Below are 19988 nucleotides of genomic sequence, written 5' to 3'. Positions count from 1 at the left end.
GTGGTCTCTGCTTCTTCTTCCGGAGGAGCTGTTTGGATATATATATATATATATATATATATATATATTTATATATATGCATATGTGAAAACATTTACATGCAGCCTAAAATATTTCCAAAATGGCAAAGATGCTGAAATTACACAGGTTTGCATAGAAGCAGCTATACTCTACCAACCCTTAAAGAAGAAAGAGAGCAGTAAACATTTGTCATACAACAATGCTTTATTGCCATAGAAAAACCTGTAATTGCAGGCATTTGCCAGTAGGCTGCAGCAGAGTATAAAGAAACAAAGAAAACTGACACCTTGCCTTTAAGGCATTCGAATTGGGGTACCGTGTCTTTAAGACCTGAAGGCGACACCCTGCTCCCATGATGCACCACAGGTCAGTTCTTTTTTCCGGCTCCTTCTGAGAGGATCCAGGAGCTTGAGCTCTTCAGTTTTTTTACTAAAACTGTTTTTTTAAGATAATTTTTCAGAAAATTCTACATTTTCTGGCCTATAAAGGCTTCTTCTACTGTTTTTGTGGACTTCCACAGATTTTTTCCAGTCAGAATGCCAGCTTTAGTCAGCAAGTGTCCTTCCTGTGACAAGAAAATGGCACTGGCAGATCCACACTCGGTGTGTATTGTGTGCCTTCCATCTACACACAATCCTGACCAGTACCACCATTGTCAGAAGTTCTGCAGGTGAACCTTGCGCGACAGAGAACGGATACAACTCCATGCATTGCTGGAAAAGGACAAGAGTCATCAGGTGGGTGGCCATGGAGGCCCCAGGACATCGACTTCCAGCAAGCAAAGCCAAAAACGGCGACGTTCCACTTCTCCTGACCACCGTCGACGTCGAAATCACCGTCGAAGAGGCCCAGACACTCTTCAGGAACACCATCGCGACGTCGAGAGTCTCAGCCGCGTCCAAATAATTTGGCGCCGAGGCACCACACTTCGGGCTCAAAGTCTATGGCTGCTGACAAGACCAAGTCACCGTCGACGTCGAGTCTTCTGACAACGTCGAGACACTCTCCACCGCCCTCGAGGGGGTCAGCGTCCAGAGCACTGACGGCTGACATATCGCCACCGGCTGGCGTGCTGCCGTCGAGAGGATCATCGAGATCCCATCACCCGACGTCGAGGAGATCGGCGTCGATCCGGCGCCATAGAGGGTCGCCGTTGACACGACGTCATGGAAGATCGCCGTCAACACCACGTCATGGGCGGTAGCTGTCGACATGACGTCGTGGAAGATCGATGTCGAGATCATCAACTCGATGCCGAAGATCGCCGTCGAGGTCACCACGTCGTGGACGATTGTCGTCAAGACCATCGAGACCTCGCTCAACGCGATGGTCACTCAGACATCATTGACGTTGAAGCACTCAACGTCGAGAGAAGAGGTCACAGGCATTGCGGAGTCACTGAGGCAGTCAAATCCTGGGTCCAGAGCATCGTCAGGGGACCGGTCATCGTCTCCTGGGCTACATATTGTGGAGATCTCTCCAGAAGTCTCCCCCAAATCTGCAGAGGACAAATCCCGCTATTCTCGCTATCCGCAAGGTGCTGTATCTGGTGGTCGCAGTAGTCCGGGCTCGGATTACTCCCGCACATACTCGCCATCTGGTCCAAGGACGAGCACTCCCGCCAGGCCTTCAAAGTCTCCTCCTAGGAGACCAAGATCTCCTGCCAGGCCAAGATTTCCTGCTAGGTCAAGATCACCTTCCAGGCCAAGATCACCCTCCAGGCCAAGATCACCTTCTAGACATCGGTCTAGATCCAGAGGTCGGCAAAGCCGTCATCGCGACAGGCCCCATAAGAGAAGGCGCACAAGATCTCCTACATGGTCTTCGTCTACAAGGTCTACGGTCCGGGACTACTCTCCGACCTTCTCCTCCACACCGCTGTCATGGGTTTCACCCATAGATGACATCTCTACATTTACAGATGTTCTGGGTAGGGGGAAAAGAAACTTAACATCTCTTTGCACACCCCGGTGGTGCCCATATCAATCATCTTTGATACCCTGCATCACTGGACAGCTCCCAGACCGCTGTTACCTCTGGTGCCCGGATTCCTGGAACCGACTATGGCCACCTTTCTTACTCCTGTGACGGTGGGTTCGATAACCTCCAGAATCGCCAAAAAATACAAGGCTCCAGCAGAGGACCCCTTTTTCCTCCGGTCTGATCCACCAGCTGATTCGGTCATCGTGGCAGCTGCCATGAAATCCCACTCTGCTTCCACCTCATTCTCGGTGCCCCCTGAGAAGGATAGTAAGCAGAAGGACTCGTATGGGAGGAAGATGTGCAACACTTCAGCGTCATACATGAATGTTGCCAGTGCCTCTGCCCTTCTCGGGAGATACGACAGATCTCTCACTCGTTTCACAGAGAAGCTTCCCAAAGAAGACCGGCAGGACTTCACCAAAATCCTACAGGAAGGAGGGCTCGAAGCCAACCAAGTAATAAGTGCAGCAGCGGATGCTTCCGACCTCACCGCTCATGGCTACTCCCATGGAGTCTGCTCACGACGCTCTGTTTGGCTGCGCCTCACAGGCCTCAAGCCTGATGCTCAGAAGAAGATGCTAAACCTTCCTTTTAATGACTCATCTCTGTTTGGGTCTCACGCTGATGACGAGATGACCAAGATGAAAGCTGAGATGGACACTGTTAAGGCTGTGGGTTTGGAGAAACGCAAGGAGTTTAAGAAGCAATTACGTCAGGGCGACAAGCGGTCTTACCAACAGAGGGTTCAAACCCCTCAGTGGTCCTCTCAAACTCAGCAAAGATCTCAGTTCCAGCAGAGACGTCCTGGTAGAGGCAAAGGCACTAACAATAAACAACAGTCCACCTCCAAGCAGCCTCCCAAACCTTGAGTCGTTGCTTCCTCCTCAACCATTCGCCACTCCGGTGGGAGGGAGTGTAGCGTGTCACCTGGAAGAGTGGAACACCATAACAAAGGACAAATGGGTGCTGAGTATTGTGCAGCATGGTTACTTGCTGAGGTTCAAGTCCCCTCCTCCGCAAGTGTCCCCTCAACTCAGCCACCTTCCTCGACTTCAAAGTCAGCTTTTGAAGGATGAAGTTTCTACCCTTCTCATGAAAAAGGCCATAGAGGAGGTCCCTCCCATGTGACGGAATCAGGGAGTATACTCCCGCTACTTTCTAGTCCAAAAACGAGGAGTAGCCAAAGAGTTCAGACCTATCCTCGACCTACGTCTGCTGAACAGGTTTATCAGAAAAGAAAAATGTTGTATGCTAATCCTGCACCAGATCTTTCCACACCTTCACCAGGGAGATTGGATGTGTGCCATCGACTTGCAGGACGCTTACTTTCATATACCTGTCTCAGTAAAGCATCGGAAATGTTTCAGGTTTGAGATACTGAACTGTATATGTAGCTTGCACACCTTCTGTTTTCAAATAATACTTTATGTGTTTTAACTGAGTGGTGCCGACCTACTGCCTGACTGACCCCTGTCAGGTTTCTAATATAACTGAAATCTACAGACACCACTGTGCCTAATGCAGGAATGCACTGTTCACACTTGCTCTAGTGCACTACGTTTATTCAATACCTCTTAAAGCTTGTAACCAAAACTTACTGAAACTGTTTTTAGAAAAATCAACTGAACCAGTAATGCATCCTCTTACTAATAAGTTTTCAAGACAACAATTCAATCTTGTTAGTCAAGTTCATTGCTTTTATATGATTTCATAAATATGCCATACTTTTTTAACCAATGCAGCAATTCAATGTCATTGCAAATACATTAACATGTATAACATCAGTTCAACAAGAAAATATTGGTGACTTCATCTGTGTACTTTCATGGTTTCCCAATGCATTTCGATGCGATTGCATCTTCGTCAGGGGAATTAACTGTATAGGACAAATAACAACGATCATATATACAAAAATATCATTTCTTTTGGCAACAATCAATTCAATTATCTTATAGGCAATCTTCCAAAGGTAACTTGATGATGCCCGCACTCCCTGCCCTCCCAAGCACTCTTGTGTACTTCATACTGTGGTTGTCCCTATACATGCTATCAGAATCCAACAAGTGCAATCAACATACGTGTAAACTGAGTAAAAAAACGTGACTCAAAACTTCAAGGGATTCAAATGAAAATAATAATAAGAGTAATAGTAAAAACGTACCCTCTGTACAACAACTGCTGTTTGTGTCCTTATTTTACAGATGAAATATCTAGCCTGCAGGTCAAGAGTGAGACTCGTGTAAATAAACCATACCACACAACACGCTACCAAATCCAAGTCATATACATCATTACTTTACTTACTGCTCTCTGGGTAATCGAGTTGAACCCTCAGTTTGCACTACTCTTGCTTCCTAAAAAAACGATGAAAACCAAGTTACCCTAGTGATTACGCTCACTACCAACTGCTGGTATTATTACCCTCCAACGAGCTAGAATTACCGTGTTTGTTATGCTCGTGCCGTCCTAATCTCCTCGACTCTCCTCCAAGCAAAAAAACGCCGTACTACAAGACGCCATGCCGGGCAATATTTAAACCCGTCATCATTAAATATTGCCCGGCATGGCGTCTTGTAGTACGGCGTTTTTTTGCTTGGAGGAGAGTCGAGGAGATTAGGACGGCACGAGCATAACAAACACGGTAATTCTAGCTCGTTGGAGGGTAATAATACCAGCAGTTGGTAGTGAGCGTAATCACTAGGGTAACTTGGTTTTCATCGTTTTTTTAGGAAGCAAGAGTAGTGCAAACTGAGGGTTCAACTCGATTACCCAGAGAGCAGTAAGTAAAGTAATGATGTATATAACTTGGATTTGGTAGCGTGTTGTGTGGTATGGTTTATTTACACGAGTCTCACTCTTGACCTGCAGGCTAGATATTTCATCTGTAAAATAAGGACACAAACAGCAGTTGTTGTACAGAGGGTACGTTTTTACTATTACTCTTATTATTATTTTCATTTGAATCCCTTGAAGTTTTGAGTCACGTTTTTTTACTCAGTTTACACGTATGTTGATTGCACTTGTTGGATTCTGATAGCATGTATAGGGACAACCACAGTATGAAGTACACAAGAGTGCTTGGGAGGGCAGGGAGTGCGGGCATCATCAAGTTACCTTTGGAAGATTGCCTATAAGATAATTGAATTGATTGTTGCCAAAAGAAATGATATTTTTGTATATATGATCGTTGTTATTTGTCCTATACAGTTAATTCCCCTGACGAAGATGCAATCGCATCGAAATGCATTGGGAAACCATGAAAGTACACAGATGAAGTCACCAATATTTTCTTGTTGAACTGATGTTATACATGTTAATGTATTTGCAATGACATTGAATTGCTGCATTGGTTAAAAAAGTATGGCATATTTATGAAATCATATAAAAGCAATGAACTTGACTAACAAGATTGAATTGTTGTCTTGAAAACTTATTAGTAAGAGGATGCATTACTGGTTCAGTTGATTTTTCTAAAAACAGTTTCAGTAAGTTTTGGTTACAAGCTTTAAGAGGTATTGAATAAACGTAGTGCACTAGAGCAAGTGTGAACAGTGCATTCCTGCATTAGGCACAGTGGTGTCTGTAGATTTCAGGTTTGAGATAGACATTCACCACTCCCAGTATTGAGTGCTACAGTTCGGCCTCAAATCCGCCCCACGGACATTCTCCAAATGCATGGCGGTGGTGGCTGCCTTCCTCCGCAGGCGTAAGATCTTTGTCTATCCCTACCTAGACGACTGGCTCCTGAAAAGCTCCACACCTGTTCTGCGTTAGAGCCATCTCTCTTACTGTCTCAACCTGATGCATTCCTTGGGGTTGCAGGTCAACTACAAGAAGTCAGTACTCAATCCCACCCAACGGATACACTACCTGGGCGCCTCCCTGGACTCCGCAGAGGCAAGCGTGTGTCCTTCGGAGGAGAGGTTGTCATCCATGCTTCTGAATTGCCGCACCCTGCTCGACACCCAAAGCCCCACAGCCAGGCAAGTGTCGTCACTACTGGGATCGATGGCCTTGTGCATCTACATTGTGCCCAATGCACGCCTTCACATGAGGCCTCTGCAGCAGGCTCTAGAGGACCAATGGTCTCAGAGATTAGGCCACTGGGAAGATCGTGTTTCTCTCCCCCAAGTTGCCAGAGACTCCATCAGATGGTGGATGAAACGTTCTCATTTTTTGCAGGGAGTCCCATTTCATCAGTCGCCTCCATTGCAGACAGTGGTCACGGATGCCTGAATGCACTGCTGGGGTCCTCATATGGACCAACTTCAAGTACAAGGTCTCTGGTCCAAAGTAGAAAGAAGCTACCACATCAACTTCTTGGAGCTCCGGGCTGTCTATCTGGCGCTCAGATCCCTCTACCCGTCTCTGCGCACCAACCACATTCAAGTTCAGACGGACAACACAACAACAATGTTCTATCTGTGAGTATACCCCTGGATGAGAACTAGGATTACAGGTAAGTCGTTAATCCTTCTCATCCAGGGGATACTCATCAATAGTCATAATCTATAAATAGATTAGCAAGCCCATACCTAAAGTCTCGCGGACGAGCAATCAAGTATACAGCAAAAACATGAATCAACATCATATTTAAAATGCAGTTATGCAAACAAATTCCTCAAAGAGGCCTGTCCCACTTGGAAGAAGAATAGTGTTAAGATGGAAATCCCACACAGGTCTTAACATTGCAATCTGGAAAAAGGATGTCACTGCTTGTGCCCGGGCGGAGAAAAGAGCTTTAATATAGGAGGATAAAAGAGGGGTGAGGCACCGCTCCATAGCGGACTTATGGTCAGAGATATTACAAGAATGGGAAGAGAGAGATGTAGAGGGAAGGAGTAGCTCTTCCGAACCCACACAGCCTGCCATACCACCATGATCAAACACCACCCACCAAGGGCCTAACTTAGGACAAAACCGCATTGCCTCTTTATGGGCTCTCTAGCTGGCATAGCTTAGAACATTACAAGGTATTGATGAATATATGTGTAATCTACCTGTCCTGAGGATAATTTTACTGTTGCAAATGTAGCCTCTCCGGTTTTACTGAGTGCAAATGTGTGTTACTTTAAGAGTAGCTGTTATATGTGTAGTTGGGCATTAGACTTCGGCTCGAAACACTACACCTGAGGAGCGGATTTCCAGAAATCTGTCTATTATCTGCAATATTTGTTGTTGAATCTTGATTGTTGATATTGTGCTAAAGTCAGAAGTAGAATTGATGCCTCCTCTGCATGTTAAGTAATTTGAAATTGTTGAGGTTTAATGACCAACAGTAGCTTGTATGATTCTTTGTTCAAAGTAAATTGTAAACTCATTAAAAAGATTTTTTTTTTTAAATGCTTGTTTTGTATAATTATGTGCTTGAACCTTTATTAGTATTATGGTTTTCAGTTTGCCTCAGGTTCAGGTAATATGGCTAATCCGTACCCCTGTTTGATGCAACAACTTTTTAAAAGTGGCATTTTCAGAATTGTGACTTAAAATCTGTCCGTAACCATTAAAGCGGATTTTAAATAAAAATCTTTAAACACCAAACTCGACATTCCTGCTTGCTCCCAAATGACAGCTATTGCTTATTTTATGTAATAACTGTATCCTATAGGAGAGTTAGGCCTTGCAGTAGTGAAAAACGAATTTAAGAGTTTTTCACTACCAGCACATGTAAAAGTTAAAAGAACATGTCCAACTTTTTAAATACATTGCACCGTGCTCCATCGGCTGTTCAGGGCCTATCCTAGGTGTGACTTACATGTATTAAAAAAAGAAGGCTTAGGCCAGGCATAAGGTTTATTTTGCCAGGTCGAAATGGTAGTTTACAACTGCACACACAGACTGCAACAGCAGGTCTGAGACATGTTTAAAAGACTTGAGGTGGTTGCACAATAGGTGCTGCAGGCCTACTAGTAGCATTTAATTCACAGCCACAGGGTACCGCCTTACTAGGGACTTACAAGTAAATTAAATGTGCCAATTGGGTGTGAGGCAATTTAAGCATGTTTTTAAGGAGAGCGCACAAGCACTATACCACTGGTTTGCAGTGGTAACATGCACATAATCCTAAAAGCCAACAAAAACGGGTTCAGAAAGCTGGAGGTGAGGGCAAAATGTTTAGGGATGGCTTTGCAGAGAGGGCCAAGTCCATCAAGATGGAAGCTATACGGGGACTTTCCGTGCAGACTACTTGCCTGGAAACTATTCTGACATACTCTGTCCACAATCCCAGTATATTGTGACTACTGAATCGGGACCTTATTCAATTGGGAAAGATAAAGATTAGGAAACATTACATTCATGGTGATTCAACTACTCGTAGTCATTGTTTTCTGTTCCTCACGACATTGCTATCCGCTCAGCAAGCATATGCGTTGCTCCTACCAGACATTTCAGAAAAATAACATAAAACTGGGTTGAGATGGATGGTGACTCCTGGGTAGAGAGCAGGGCTGACATGAGTTAGGGATTCATTTGCGGGGCTGCATTCACAATGTTTCAAAGTGACAAAACCCTCCCATACAATTGTAAATGGGCGATATCATGGACTAAATACTGTTATTCTGTCCCTCCTGCAGGTGCCAGTCTCTAGTGGACAAGTTCCTTGCCGTGGACCTGGAGGATCCAAACGTGGACCTGCAGGACTTCATGAGTCAGCAAGTATTGCCTGCTGCGGCATCTATTTTGTGATCAGAAGAGTATCAACTAGTGATGGATACCATGGAAAACCAAATCCCAGATGCTTCCTACAGGAAGGACACTATATATCTGTCTAGTACAATCAACAGACGCTACATTTGGTGAAACATTTCTTGTTTGTTTTACTCTCAGACTTCTCACGGAGAGATCTTACACTTACTGTAAGCAAATGTTTGATGTTAGAGATTGAAGTTGTTGAAAAAAACCGAAAATGGTGTCAAAATCTTTGTTTTGTTGCAGATAATCTCCCAAAAATTACAGGACTGACCAGTGGTTCACCTGGAATTTTCTTTTCATTATGCATCTGGGTTTACAGAAATTCCTGTGTTAAGGATCAAACTGGAAGGAGGTGGGGGTTAGGGGTGTATATTAGCAGTAATCTTGTCCTCCTTGCAATTCTCTTGAAACGCTGCACCTCACAGGTAAATGCTCCATTGTGCTGACAGAAGGCCAAGAAAAATGTGTCTTTAAATAATGGGACATGTTTATTTTATTATTCTTAGTTAGGGTTTTAGTAAAGCGCTACTAACTACCCTGCAGTGGGTTTGGGGTATGGGTATCTAAAGCGGGAGTAGCAAGTGACACAATAGTACATATGGAACAAACCAGTAACAGAGAACCAGCTGGTGACTCAGCAGCAAAGAACAGCATCTGGAGGTAACACACCATTGAATGTGTCCCCAACATGTTGACAGACTTTGGCAGAGCAAGACTCCTGTCAGCCAGGTTGAACAGCCGAAGCCCTTTCTAGGTGACTGATTGGAGTGTCTCAGGTGTTAGATGTGAGAGGCATAGCCCTGGTAGATATATTCCTTACTACGGCATGCATTGAGTACCTCTACCACTAGCCTATCTGTTTGGTAACCCACAGCTCAGCAGTACTCTCCCTGTCACCCTATGCATCTAGGACTCCTCCGGAGGTTCCTAGTCTCATGATCCTCTTTTCCTTATACTGTTCTCATGGCTTGCTTTGTCACTTCCCTTTTGTGTGCTCTCTTTTCGTCCACCACCTTAGTGTTCCAAAGCATCCCATCAGCACCATTGGCAGGCAGCCTGCAAGATATGCTGCTGTTTTTACATTGTTTCCATCCTCTTTTCTCTGTCCTTCATTCTGTGTTCTCTACTATTGTCTGCTAAAACCTGTTTCCTCCCCTGTCCTTCTCTGAAGCCGTTTCTTAGCCTGTTTCCACACTTTCACTGGCAACCCCTTAACCCCTTCGCTGCTAGGCCTTTTCCCCTCCTGTGCTAAGCCTTTTTTTGGCGATTTGGGGTAGTGCGCGCTTAGGCCCCTGTAACTTTTTGACCACATAAGGTATCCACGCCAAATTTGCGTCCTTTTCTTCCAACATCATGTGGATTCTAAAGGTGTCCAGGGTTTGTGGATTCCCTTGAAGGGTCTCAAAAATTAAGCAAAATACAGTGGCATTTTTGTTTTTTTTCAGAAAAATGGAAAAAACGGGCTGCAAATGAAAGCCTCTGGGTTTTTCACTGCAAATGCTATCAAAAAAGGGTTTGTGGGGCTGAAATCTCCATTTTCTCAGCTTTTAGGGAATGACAGTCTTTTTTCAGAGAGCCAACATTTTTCACACAGTTTTGGCATTTTTCTGGGACATAGCCTATTTTTGCTATTTTTAGAGCTTTCAACCTCCTTCCAGTTAATGGTAGAATTGAGTTTGAAAGCAATAATGGATCCTGAAAAGCTATACATTTCCGAAAAGTAGACAGAATTCTGAATTCAGAAAGGGGTCATTTGTCTAAATCCATGAAGGTTTCTTTATAGAAACTAACATTTAAATATTGGAATAATTGAAAATTAGTTGAAAAAAACAGCCTTTTGTCTCAACGTTTTCACCTATAACTTCTTGTAATTTTGACAGCTCTTTGAAAGCTATATACCGTTACATCCGTGCGACCTTCCTGGTTGTGGGGATATATAGGACTTCTAGTTTCACCAAGAACCCGATGAACCCAGAGACAAAAACTGAGCAGAAACTTTCAATGGTATTTTATTATTTACTGGGCATAGAGCACTTATTCTTGGAAAATGTATACATGAAAAAATCGGTTTGAAAGACACCTATGTATTTCTGAATTGGGCACAAATTATAGAGTTTAGAAACAGTATATATTTGTACATTTTCAAAATTAGGAATACTCATACTAGCATTTGAATTATTGGTCATTTTTCAAAAAGATTTTATTTTTTACACAATGTCTTTCGTTGGGAAGGGAGAAATGAAAACTCAATAGGTAATAACAGTTGATTTACAAAGCTGAATTACCCTAAGTCTCCCGATAAAAACGGTACCTCACTTGTGTGGGTCGGCCTTGTGCCTGGGACTCGAACAATTTGCACGGAGGCACTTTACCTACCAGGACTTCAGCGGCAATTACTCCACTCCCGCCCACATCTCGCCGCACCCGCTCCGCGGGTGCCGCATCGCCTTGTGAGGTGCAGGGGAAATTTCGGAAGAACTACAAGTGTAGGGCGGTACCGGGTGAGAGGCGTCAGTGGGGCTGCGAGCGTGCAGGGACTCCAGGAACCAGGAGTCCCTGCGAGACCGACTTCCAGCTTCCGGTCCGCTCTCCCTGCTGGCCCGCCCCCCGCCCTACTGAGGCTTCAAAAACATCCCTCACCACTTTCTCTGTGGGACTCGAACAATTTGCACGGAGGCACTTTACCTACCAGGACTTCAGCGGCAATTACTCCACTCCCGCCCACATCTCGCCGCACCCGCTCCGCGGGTGCCGCATCGCCTTGTGAGGTGCAGGGGAAATTTCGGAAGAACTACAAGTGTAGGGCGGTACCGGGTGAGAGGCGTCAGCGGGGCTGCGAGCGTGCAGGGACTCCAGGAACCAGGAGTCCCTGCGAGACCGACTTCCAGCTTCCGGTCCGCTCTCCCTGCTGGCCCGCCCCCGCCCTCCACGCCCCCTATATCTTACCACATACCTCCCGCAGCGCGGGACGCAGCTCGGGGCGAAGACCGGGCTAAGAGCGGGCCGTTTGAGGCCGTTCGAGACTGTGAGAGACTGGACTGGGCCACCCCATATATAACAGGTATTCTCACTATATCTACCTTCTAGTAAAAAATCAAAAAGTACCACGTCCCCCCTTTTCTTTTATTGCTACTGAGCCTTATTCCCAACTATGAGCCAAATGGAGACCAGGAGCAAAACTAATCAGGCGGGTACTGGCCATTCATCAACGGTCCCAACCCAAGGCACAATCGACAACTATTTTCTGAAAGCAGGCTCTCTCTTGATAGATGACATTCATCTCCTGGAAAGACGAATTTCCCAAGAAATAGAGTGGGTTAAGAGATCTTCAATGAGTGCAATAGCTATGGCGAAAACCCCCGAAGACGGTGCTCAGGGTGGGGCTCACCAATCTGCTGACATTGACCTTTCTGAGGTAACAACAAGTGATCTAGAGGACATGAGTCTCCTCCCATTGCCCATAATACAAACTGCCCAACTACCCAATTTAAAAAACCCGGGGGAGGTTACCGCCACATCAACTCTATGCCCCGCTTCAATCAGGGAGGAATTGACCGTAATAAGTGATAACCAAACTTTACCAGGGACACCAAGCACTAACCGGGGGATAAGGGAAGGAGCCATCCAAAAAAGGATACCAGGGAAAAATATCACTAGGGAAAGAAAGACTAAAAATGCTAAGGGACAAATAGGAAAGACCTCCACCTTAGTCACCCTAGACCCTAATACCCAGGAAATAACTTCGCCAGTGATAGCGATTGACTCTCCGCAGCAGCTGAACAGTAACATCCCCATTGATCATCCACCTTCTATTATTGACCAAAACTCTGAGTTACCAGAAGAGGATATAACCCTAGCTGATATAGGCCACCTTTTGAAGTCAATTATAGGCCCCTTGGAAGCACGCCTAATAAAAATGGAGGCGAGAATAATCAAAATCGAGCAAACAGCTTTGCAGATGATGGACACTTGGAAACCTGGGGCTCTCGGGCCCACGCTTCCCAACATTGACCCACAACATAATAGTAACTTGGCCACTCCCAAACTTGTAACAGGTAATGAGGCAGGAACAACATCTATGACAGGCAATATTAACTCCAATGCATGCCCTAATCAATTGATAATATCAAACCCTAAAATAGCAGCAACATTGACCTCTGGTCAAACCAAAAAACCTTATGCTATAAAACAGCGATCAACTCTAGATAAGGACAAAGTGCAGCCTACTCCACAACTAATGAACTCCCCCTTATCTTCTCTGAGTACCAACCATGATACGAATGATCCTAAATATATAAAGGCAAAAGCACCTAGAACGGTTACTGTCAATCTTCCACCTGAGGTTGCCCCATATACTGTTATCCTAGTTGGAGTACCAGAATTAAAATTAGATTCATATGAAACTGAAGAATCTCTGAGAAACAAGGTCATCAATTGGCTTTCAACGCACAGACCACTCCCTGGAGGTATGACCAGCGATATTCGCATGGTCAGAAGGGTCTCCTGGGTAGGCAAAAGACCAAAAACAATCAGTGGTGATTGCCTACTGGTGAGTTTCAGAGACCCAAGAACAGTTACATTCATCTGTAAACCATCATTGGAAGACGAAGGTAGTAACATCAACCCAGTCCCCCTCTCGTTTTTTTACCCACCTAATGAATATGCAACTAAGGCCCAGAGTAGAGGACATTATCAGAATTTCAAGGGAAACTGGCAGGGTAATCAAGGAAGGAGGAGAATGCCCCTAACTCAATCACAAATACCCCCATTCCGTCCCAATATATATAGCGATTCCCACGGATGGGAAACTGTCCAGAGAAGAAGAATGGGAGGGGGTGGATTTGATAGAGAGGAGCCATGGCCCCCGAGATTTTATCAGCCACCACCCTTACCTCTGTTCAACCACTACGATTGCCTCGAAATGGTTGATTGACAGCGGGCCTCTACATCCGGGTTGCAAGCACAATTGATAGGGAACGAATGTGCAAATTATTTCCCCCCAATCTGTAGCCAGGAGATGGATACATCTGGGATTCTTGAACTACCCCATGCTTTACATAACGTGGATACTAATAGAGATGTTCCGCTGATAGACGAGGGGGAAATGGAAAGCCCTCTTCTGTCAGAAAATATAATTCCCACACCCGAGCAACCGGACCTCCAGAAAGCCCCACAAATCTTAAAAATTCTTTCGTGGAATGTGGCTGGCCTGTCAAATAAAGTAGACTCAGATGCATGGGCCGAACTAACTCAATTAAACAGCGTTTGTCTCTTTCAAGAGACTTGGTCAAGGGACGAGATCCCCTTTCGGGGTTTCCATATATTTTCAATCCCTGCTGTTTGGGGTGGGAAAGGCAGACCATCCGGAGGCTTAGCAACCTGGGTGGCCTCGGATATAGGATGCCGAGCCTCAAGATATCCAGTAGACTCTGTAGACATACTGGCTGTCCTCCTTGAATGGCCGGGTCCTTTCAAACTGTTGGTTATTAATATCTATTCAAGGCCAGTCAAAAATGGGTCCACCTCCAAAACTATAGAGCTTCTCTCTAGCCTACTGGAAACTATCCCAGCGGATATGTCTTATTTAATAGGAGGCGACTTCAATTCACATTGTGAGCCTTTACCTGGTTTACTCGATGGACCCTCCCTAGAGGAGGATTCGAGTTGGCAGGTTCCTCGGACGGAAGCACCTCCTCCCAGAGCATGGACAACTCTGGCCATACAGATCAACACCTTAAACCTCACCCATGGGTTGAGAGCCTGTAACGGCCGTACTAGGTCCGATATTCCATCTAAATGTACTTTCAATAAACCAGGGAGGGAATCTAGAACCGACTACTTCCTTGTACATTTAAAGGCATGGAAAAGGGTGGTTGATTTTAAAATAACATCAAAGCATGATAGTGACCATAATACTCTGGAGCTAGAGTACACCATTCCTTGGGTGAAAGTGATAGGTGAGGAGAAACAGAAAGTAGGAATCCTTCTAGAGAACAACAGGAGGCGGATAAAATGGGATAGGCTTGTCTCCAGCGGAGAAAGGCTTACCTCTCTCTATGCTGGGATTATTCCCATCCTTGAGGAGGCTTTTGACTTGTGGGATCCACACTCCACAATAGATAAAAATGAGGACCTGGCTCAGGTTCACACTCATTTAATCAAGAGACTTGAAGCAGATCTTTTTATTAAGGGCCGCCCGAAAGCAGAGGGACAATTTATCAATTCTTGGTATAATCGCACTTGCAGGCTGGCAAAACAAGACCTTATTTCCACCATAAAGGAGGGAGGCAGCAGGTCAGAGATCCGCTCTAAAAGGAGTGCCTATAAATCACTTGTAACAAACGCTAGAATGGAGTGGGATATACAGTATTGGGAGAATCTATCGGAGTCCCTAGTCGATAGGGACCCCCGTAGATTCTGGAGAATGATCAATCATGGGAGTGGGGACCTTCCATCCGCAATTGAACCAAACATTGCCGCCAATGTTTGGCAGGATCACTTCCAGAGGCTATATGCCCACGAAACTGATGAATTAGAGACACCAGTATCTAGTATTACCACTACATATAGATCAGCCTCTTTTAGCCTGAAAGATATTGAGGTGGCCATATCGGGGCTGCCATCCGGAAAAGCCCCTGGCTTAGATGGGATCCCAGGTGACCTCTTTAGGCAGGAACCTGTGATCTGGGCGCCATACTTGATGGTTTTGTTCAATGCAGTGCTGGGGGGAATGGGGTTACCAGATACTTGGCTGGGAGCAGAGGTGGTACCGATATACAAAAAGGGTTTGCCTCTGCTCCCCGCCAACTATCACCCGATTAGCCTCATTGATGTTACCCAAAAATTGTTTGGAAGGCTAATCCTGGACAGGTTGCAATGTTGGATGGAAGAGACAGAGATCTTGAGTCCCCTTCAAGCGGGCTTTAGGAGGGGTGTCTCAACAGTGGATCAAATATTGAGATTAAATATCCTATTTTGGAAAACTGCGTATCTAGAAGGGGGGTCACTGTACGCAGTTTTTGTAGACCTCCGTGCCGCCTTCGACCTGGTCCCATGGGCCAGGTTGTGGGCGGTACTAGAGGACATGGGTGTCCCTGGAGACATTCTCCAGATTCTTATCAGACTCCACACAGATAATTATGCCCGGGTAAGATACGGAAAGGGAGGCAGGCTCACAGATAGGTTCCCTGTCCAACGCGGGGTAAGACAGGGATGCGTGCTGGCGCCGACCCTGTTTTGTTTATTTACGAACGGGTTGATAGAGCACCTGTGCAGAATCCCCAACATTGATGCGCCGCAATTGAACAGCAGTAGGGTGCCGGCGATTATGTTCGCCGATGACACCCTGCTGCTGTCAAAAACTCCAATGGGGCTACAAAGGATCCTGGATGGATTCCTGGACTTTTGTAATAAAAGGGGATTAGAAATAAACCCAGTGAAGACTAAATGTATGATCCTGAGCCATAAGCATAAAAGCTGCCCAAACCCACGCTTGGGGTCAACACCTCTGGAGAGAGTGCAAGTGATTGAGTATTTGGGCATAACACTCAATCACAATCTAACCTGGTTGCCACACAAAACAAAAGCAACCACCAAATTATTCCAGAGGGCGGGTGCAATCACAAGAATCGCAAAAAAATCCCCCCTCCGTCCATTGGCACCCGCAATACAAATTTATAAGGCCCAAGCACGAGGAGGCATTACTTATGGGGCCGAACTATGGGGACACACACCGCTTCATTCTATACAAGTGGCCGAGAACAATTTTATTAGACACTTGACGGCCCTTCCTTTGAGCACTCCACTACTCCCGTTGAGAATGGACTTGGCATTGCGCCCAATTACTGAAGAACTGAGCCTCAAACCCTTGACTTATTGGAGGCGCTTGTGGAGTAGTCAGGATTTGGGCCACTATAGAAGTGAATTACAGGAGCTCCTCAGATCGATACAAGTGTCCAAAATTCAATGGCTCAAGTATATTAGAGACATGTGTATGACCCTTGGAGTCCCAGAGCTATGGAATAACCCTGAACTAATGTCTGTAAGGCTTCCCCGGAAAGCACTTGCTAAACTTTTCTATGATTTTATGTTGCAAAGTTCTATCAGTTCAATCCGGGAGGGCTCTTTAACTGATACATTCGCCAAAGTAAAAGACTTTTATAGTTTCGAATATGTCCTTGATGCAATGTCCCCTGTGCACGTAAGAAAAATCTTTTTACAATGGAGATACGGCTCTCTACCCCTGAGGTCGTTTACCAAAAACTGGGATGGTAACCAAGACTCACCTAACTGCCCCGCGTGTAATTATAAGCTAGAAAGTGACATACACGTGGTCTTATTTTGCAAAGCCTACTGCAGAATTAGGAACTACTGGCTCGTCCCCTACCTAAGGAACTTGGGCTTTCGAACTTACGCCCCAGCCTACAGAGTCCTTAAAACTGACCTTGCATCTCGAACAGTGTTTGTAATGGTGAAATTTCTGGCGGCAATGTGGAGAGTACGCGCAAGAATTATAAGGGATTCTACCGTGCCATGATTAATTTGTCCCTAATCTAGTTTAAAAATGTACTTTGAAACCTAGAAAATGATTTTATGGATTTTAAAACTGATGATTTTTCTTATTATACAATTTTATTGTCGATGGTCTAATGTTTGTTTACCTGTACATCTTTTATGATCTTAACGATCGAAATAAAGATTATTTGACTTGACTTGTAACAGAGAACCAGCTGGTGACTCAGCAGCAAAGAACAGCATCTGGAGGTAACACACCATTGAATGTGTCCCCAACATGTTGACAGACTTTGGCAGAGCAAGACTCCTGTCAGCCAGGTTGAACAGCCGAAGCCCTTTCTAGGTGACTGATTGGAGTGTCTCAGGTGTTAGATGTGAGAGGCATAGCCCTGGTAGATATATTCCTTACTACGGCATGCATTGAGTACCTCTCCCACTAGCCTATCTGTTTGGTAACCCACAGCTCAGCAGTACTCTCCCTGTCACCCTATGCATCTAGGACTCCTCCGGAGGTTCCTAGTCTCATGATCCTCTTTTCCTTATACTGTTCTCATGGCTTGCTTTGTCACTTCCCTTTTGTGTGCTCTCTTTTCGTTCACCACCTTAGTGTTCCAAAGCATCTCATCAGCACCATTGGCAGGCAGCCTGCAAGATATGCTGCTGTTTTTACATCGTTTCCATCCTCTTTTCTCTGTCCTTCATTCTGTGTTCTCTACTATTGTCTGCTAAAACCTGTTTCCTCCCCTGTCCTTCTCTGAAGCAGTTTCTTAGCCTGTTTCCACACTTTCACTGGCAACCCCTTAACCCCTTCGCTGCTAGGCCTTTTCCCCTCCTGTGCTAAGCCTTTTTTTGGCGATTTGGGGTAGTGCGCGCTTAGGCCCCTGTAACTTTTTGACCACATAAGGTATCCACGCCAAATTTGCGTCCTTTTCTTCCAACATCATGTGGATTCTAAAGGTGTCCAGGGTTTGTGGATTCCCTTGAAGGGTCTCAAAAATTAAGCAAAATACAGTGGCATTTTTGTTTTTTTCAGAAAAATGGAAAAAACGGGCTGCAAATGAAAGCCTCTGGGTTTTTCACTGCAAATGCTATCAAAAAAGGGTTTGTGGGGCTGAAATCTCCATTTTCTCAGCTTTTAGGGAATGACAGTCTTTTTTCAGAGAGCCAACATTTTTCACACAGTTTTGGCATTTTTCTGGGACATAGCCTATTTTTGCTATTTTTAGAGCTTTCAACCTCCTTCCAGTTAATGGTAGAATTGAGTTTGAAAGCAATAATGGATCCTGAAAAGCTATACATTTCCGAAAAGTAGACAGAATTCTGAATTCAGAAAGGGGTCATTTGTCTAAATCCATGAAGGTTTCTTTATAGAAACTAACATTTAAATATTGGAATAATTGAAAATTAGTTGAAGAAAACAGCCTTTTGTCTCAACGTTTTCACCTATAACTTCTTGTAATTTTGACAGCTCTTTGAAAGCTATATACCGTTACATCCGTGCGACCTTCCTGGTTGTGGGGATATATAGGACTTCTAGTTTCACCAAGAACCCGATGAACCCAGAGACAAAAACTGAGCAGAAACTTTCAATGGTATTTTATTATTTACTGGGCATAGAGCATTTATTCTTGGAAAATGTATACATGAAAAAATCGGTTTGAAAGACACCTATGTATTTCTGAATTGGGCACAAATTATAGAGTTTAGAAACAGTATATATTTGTACATTTTCAAAATTAGGAATACTCATACTAGCATTTGAATTATTGGTCATTTTTCAAAAAGATTTTTTTTTTTACACAATGTCTTTCGTTGGGAAGGGAGAAATGAAAACTCAATAGGTAATAACAGTTGATTTACAAATCTGAATTACCCTAAGTCTCCCGATAAAAACGGTACCTCACTTGTGTGGGTCGGCCTTGTGCCTGCGACAGGAAACGCCACAAAATGCAACGTGGTCACACCTCAATTTTGCAGTGAAAAATTGACTCTTTTTTGGCAAAGTGCCTAGCTGTAGTTTTTGCACCCTAGCTCTGCCGGCACCTGGTGAAACCTAGCAAACCTATACATTTTCCAAAAGTAGACACCCAGGGGAATTCAGGATGGGGTGACTCGACTGCCTCCCACCAGGTTCTGTTACCCAGAATCCCTTCCAAACCTAAAAAATGGACAAAAAAAAGCATTTTCCTCACATTTCTGTGGTGGAAAGTTCTGGAATCTGCGTGGATTAACAAATTTCCACCCACCCCGCGTTCCCCCAGGTCTCCCGAAAAAAATGGTACCTCACTTGCCTGGGTCTGCCTAGTGCCTTCGACAGGAAACGGCACAAAACGCAATGTGGTCGCACCTCAATTTCGCAGTCAATACTGGTTCTTTTTTGGCTAAGTGCCTACCTGTAGTTTTTGAACCCTAGCTCTGCCGGCACCTAGGGAAACCTAGCAAACCTATACATTTTTGAAAAGTAGACACCCAGGGAAATTCAGGATGGGGTGACTCAACTGCCTCCAACCAGGTTCTGTTACCCAGAATCCCTTGTAAAGCTAAATAATTGACAAAAAAACCAATTTTCCTCACATTTCTGTGGTGGAAAGTTGTGGAATCTGCGTGGATCAATGAATTTTCACCCACCCATCGTTCCCCCAGGTCTCCCGAGAAAAAAGGTACCTCACTTGCCTGGGTCTGCCTAGTGCCTGCGACAAGAAACAGCGCAAAACGCAACGTGTTCGCACCGCAATTTCGCAGTGAAAACGGGCCCTTTTTTGGCAAAGTGCCTACCT

General features: G+C 44.9%; 1 protein-coding gene across 7 annotated transcripts in view; it reads left to right on the top strand.

Annotated features, from left to right (window-relative positions):
• MSH5 (mutS homolog 5) overlaps nt 1-8900 on the top strand; it is a 1532005-nt gene extending 1523105 nt beyond the window's left edge. For 5 of the 7 annotated variants that reach the window (XM_078646030.1, XM_078646035.1, XM_078646034.1 and 2 more), the window contains one exon: nt 8580-8818. In XM_078646030.1, the coding sequence (XP_078502156.1) occupies nt 8580-8691 (112 nt within the window). In that variant the 3' untranslated portion in view covers nt 8692-8818. Of the gene's footprint in view, nt 1-8579 lie in introns of all 7 variants that reach the window. The other 2 variants (XM_078646032.1, XM_078646031.1) reach the window with 2 other exon arrangements.
• The last annotated feature ends 11088 nt before the right edge of the window (nt 8901-19988 follow it).

Source organism: Lissotriton helveticus, chromosome 5_1 (genome assembly GCF_964261635.1).
Source record: "Lissotriton helveticus chromosome 5_1, aLisHel1.1, whole genome shotgun sequence".
NCBI lineage: Eukaryota > Metazoa > Chordata > Amphibia > Caudata > Salamandridae > Lissotriton > Lissotriton helveticus.
This window is presented reverse-complemented; position numbering and strand designations above follow the sequence as displayed.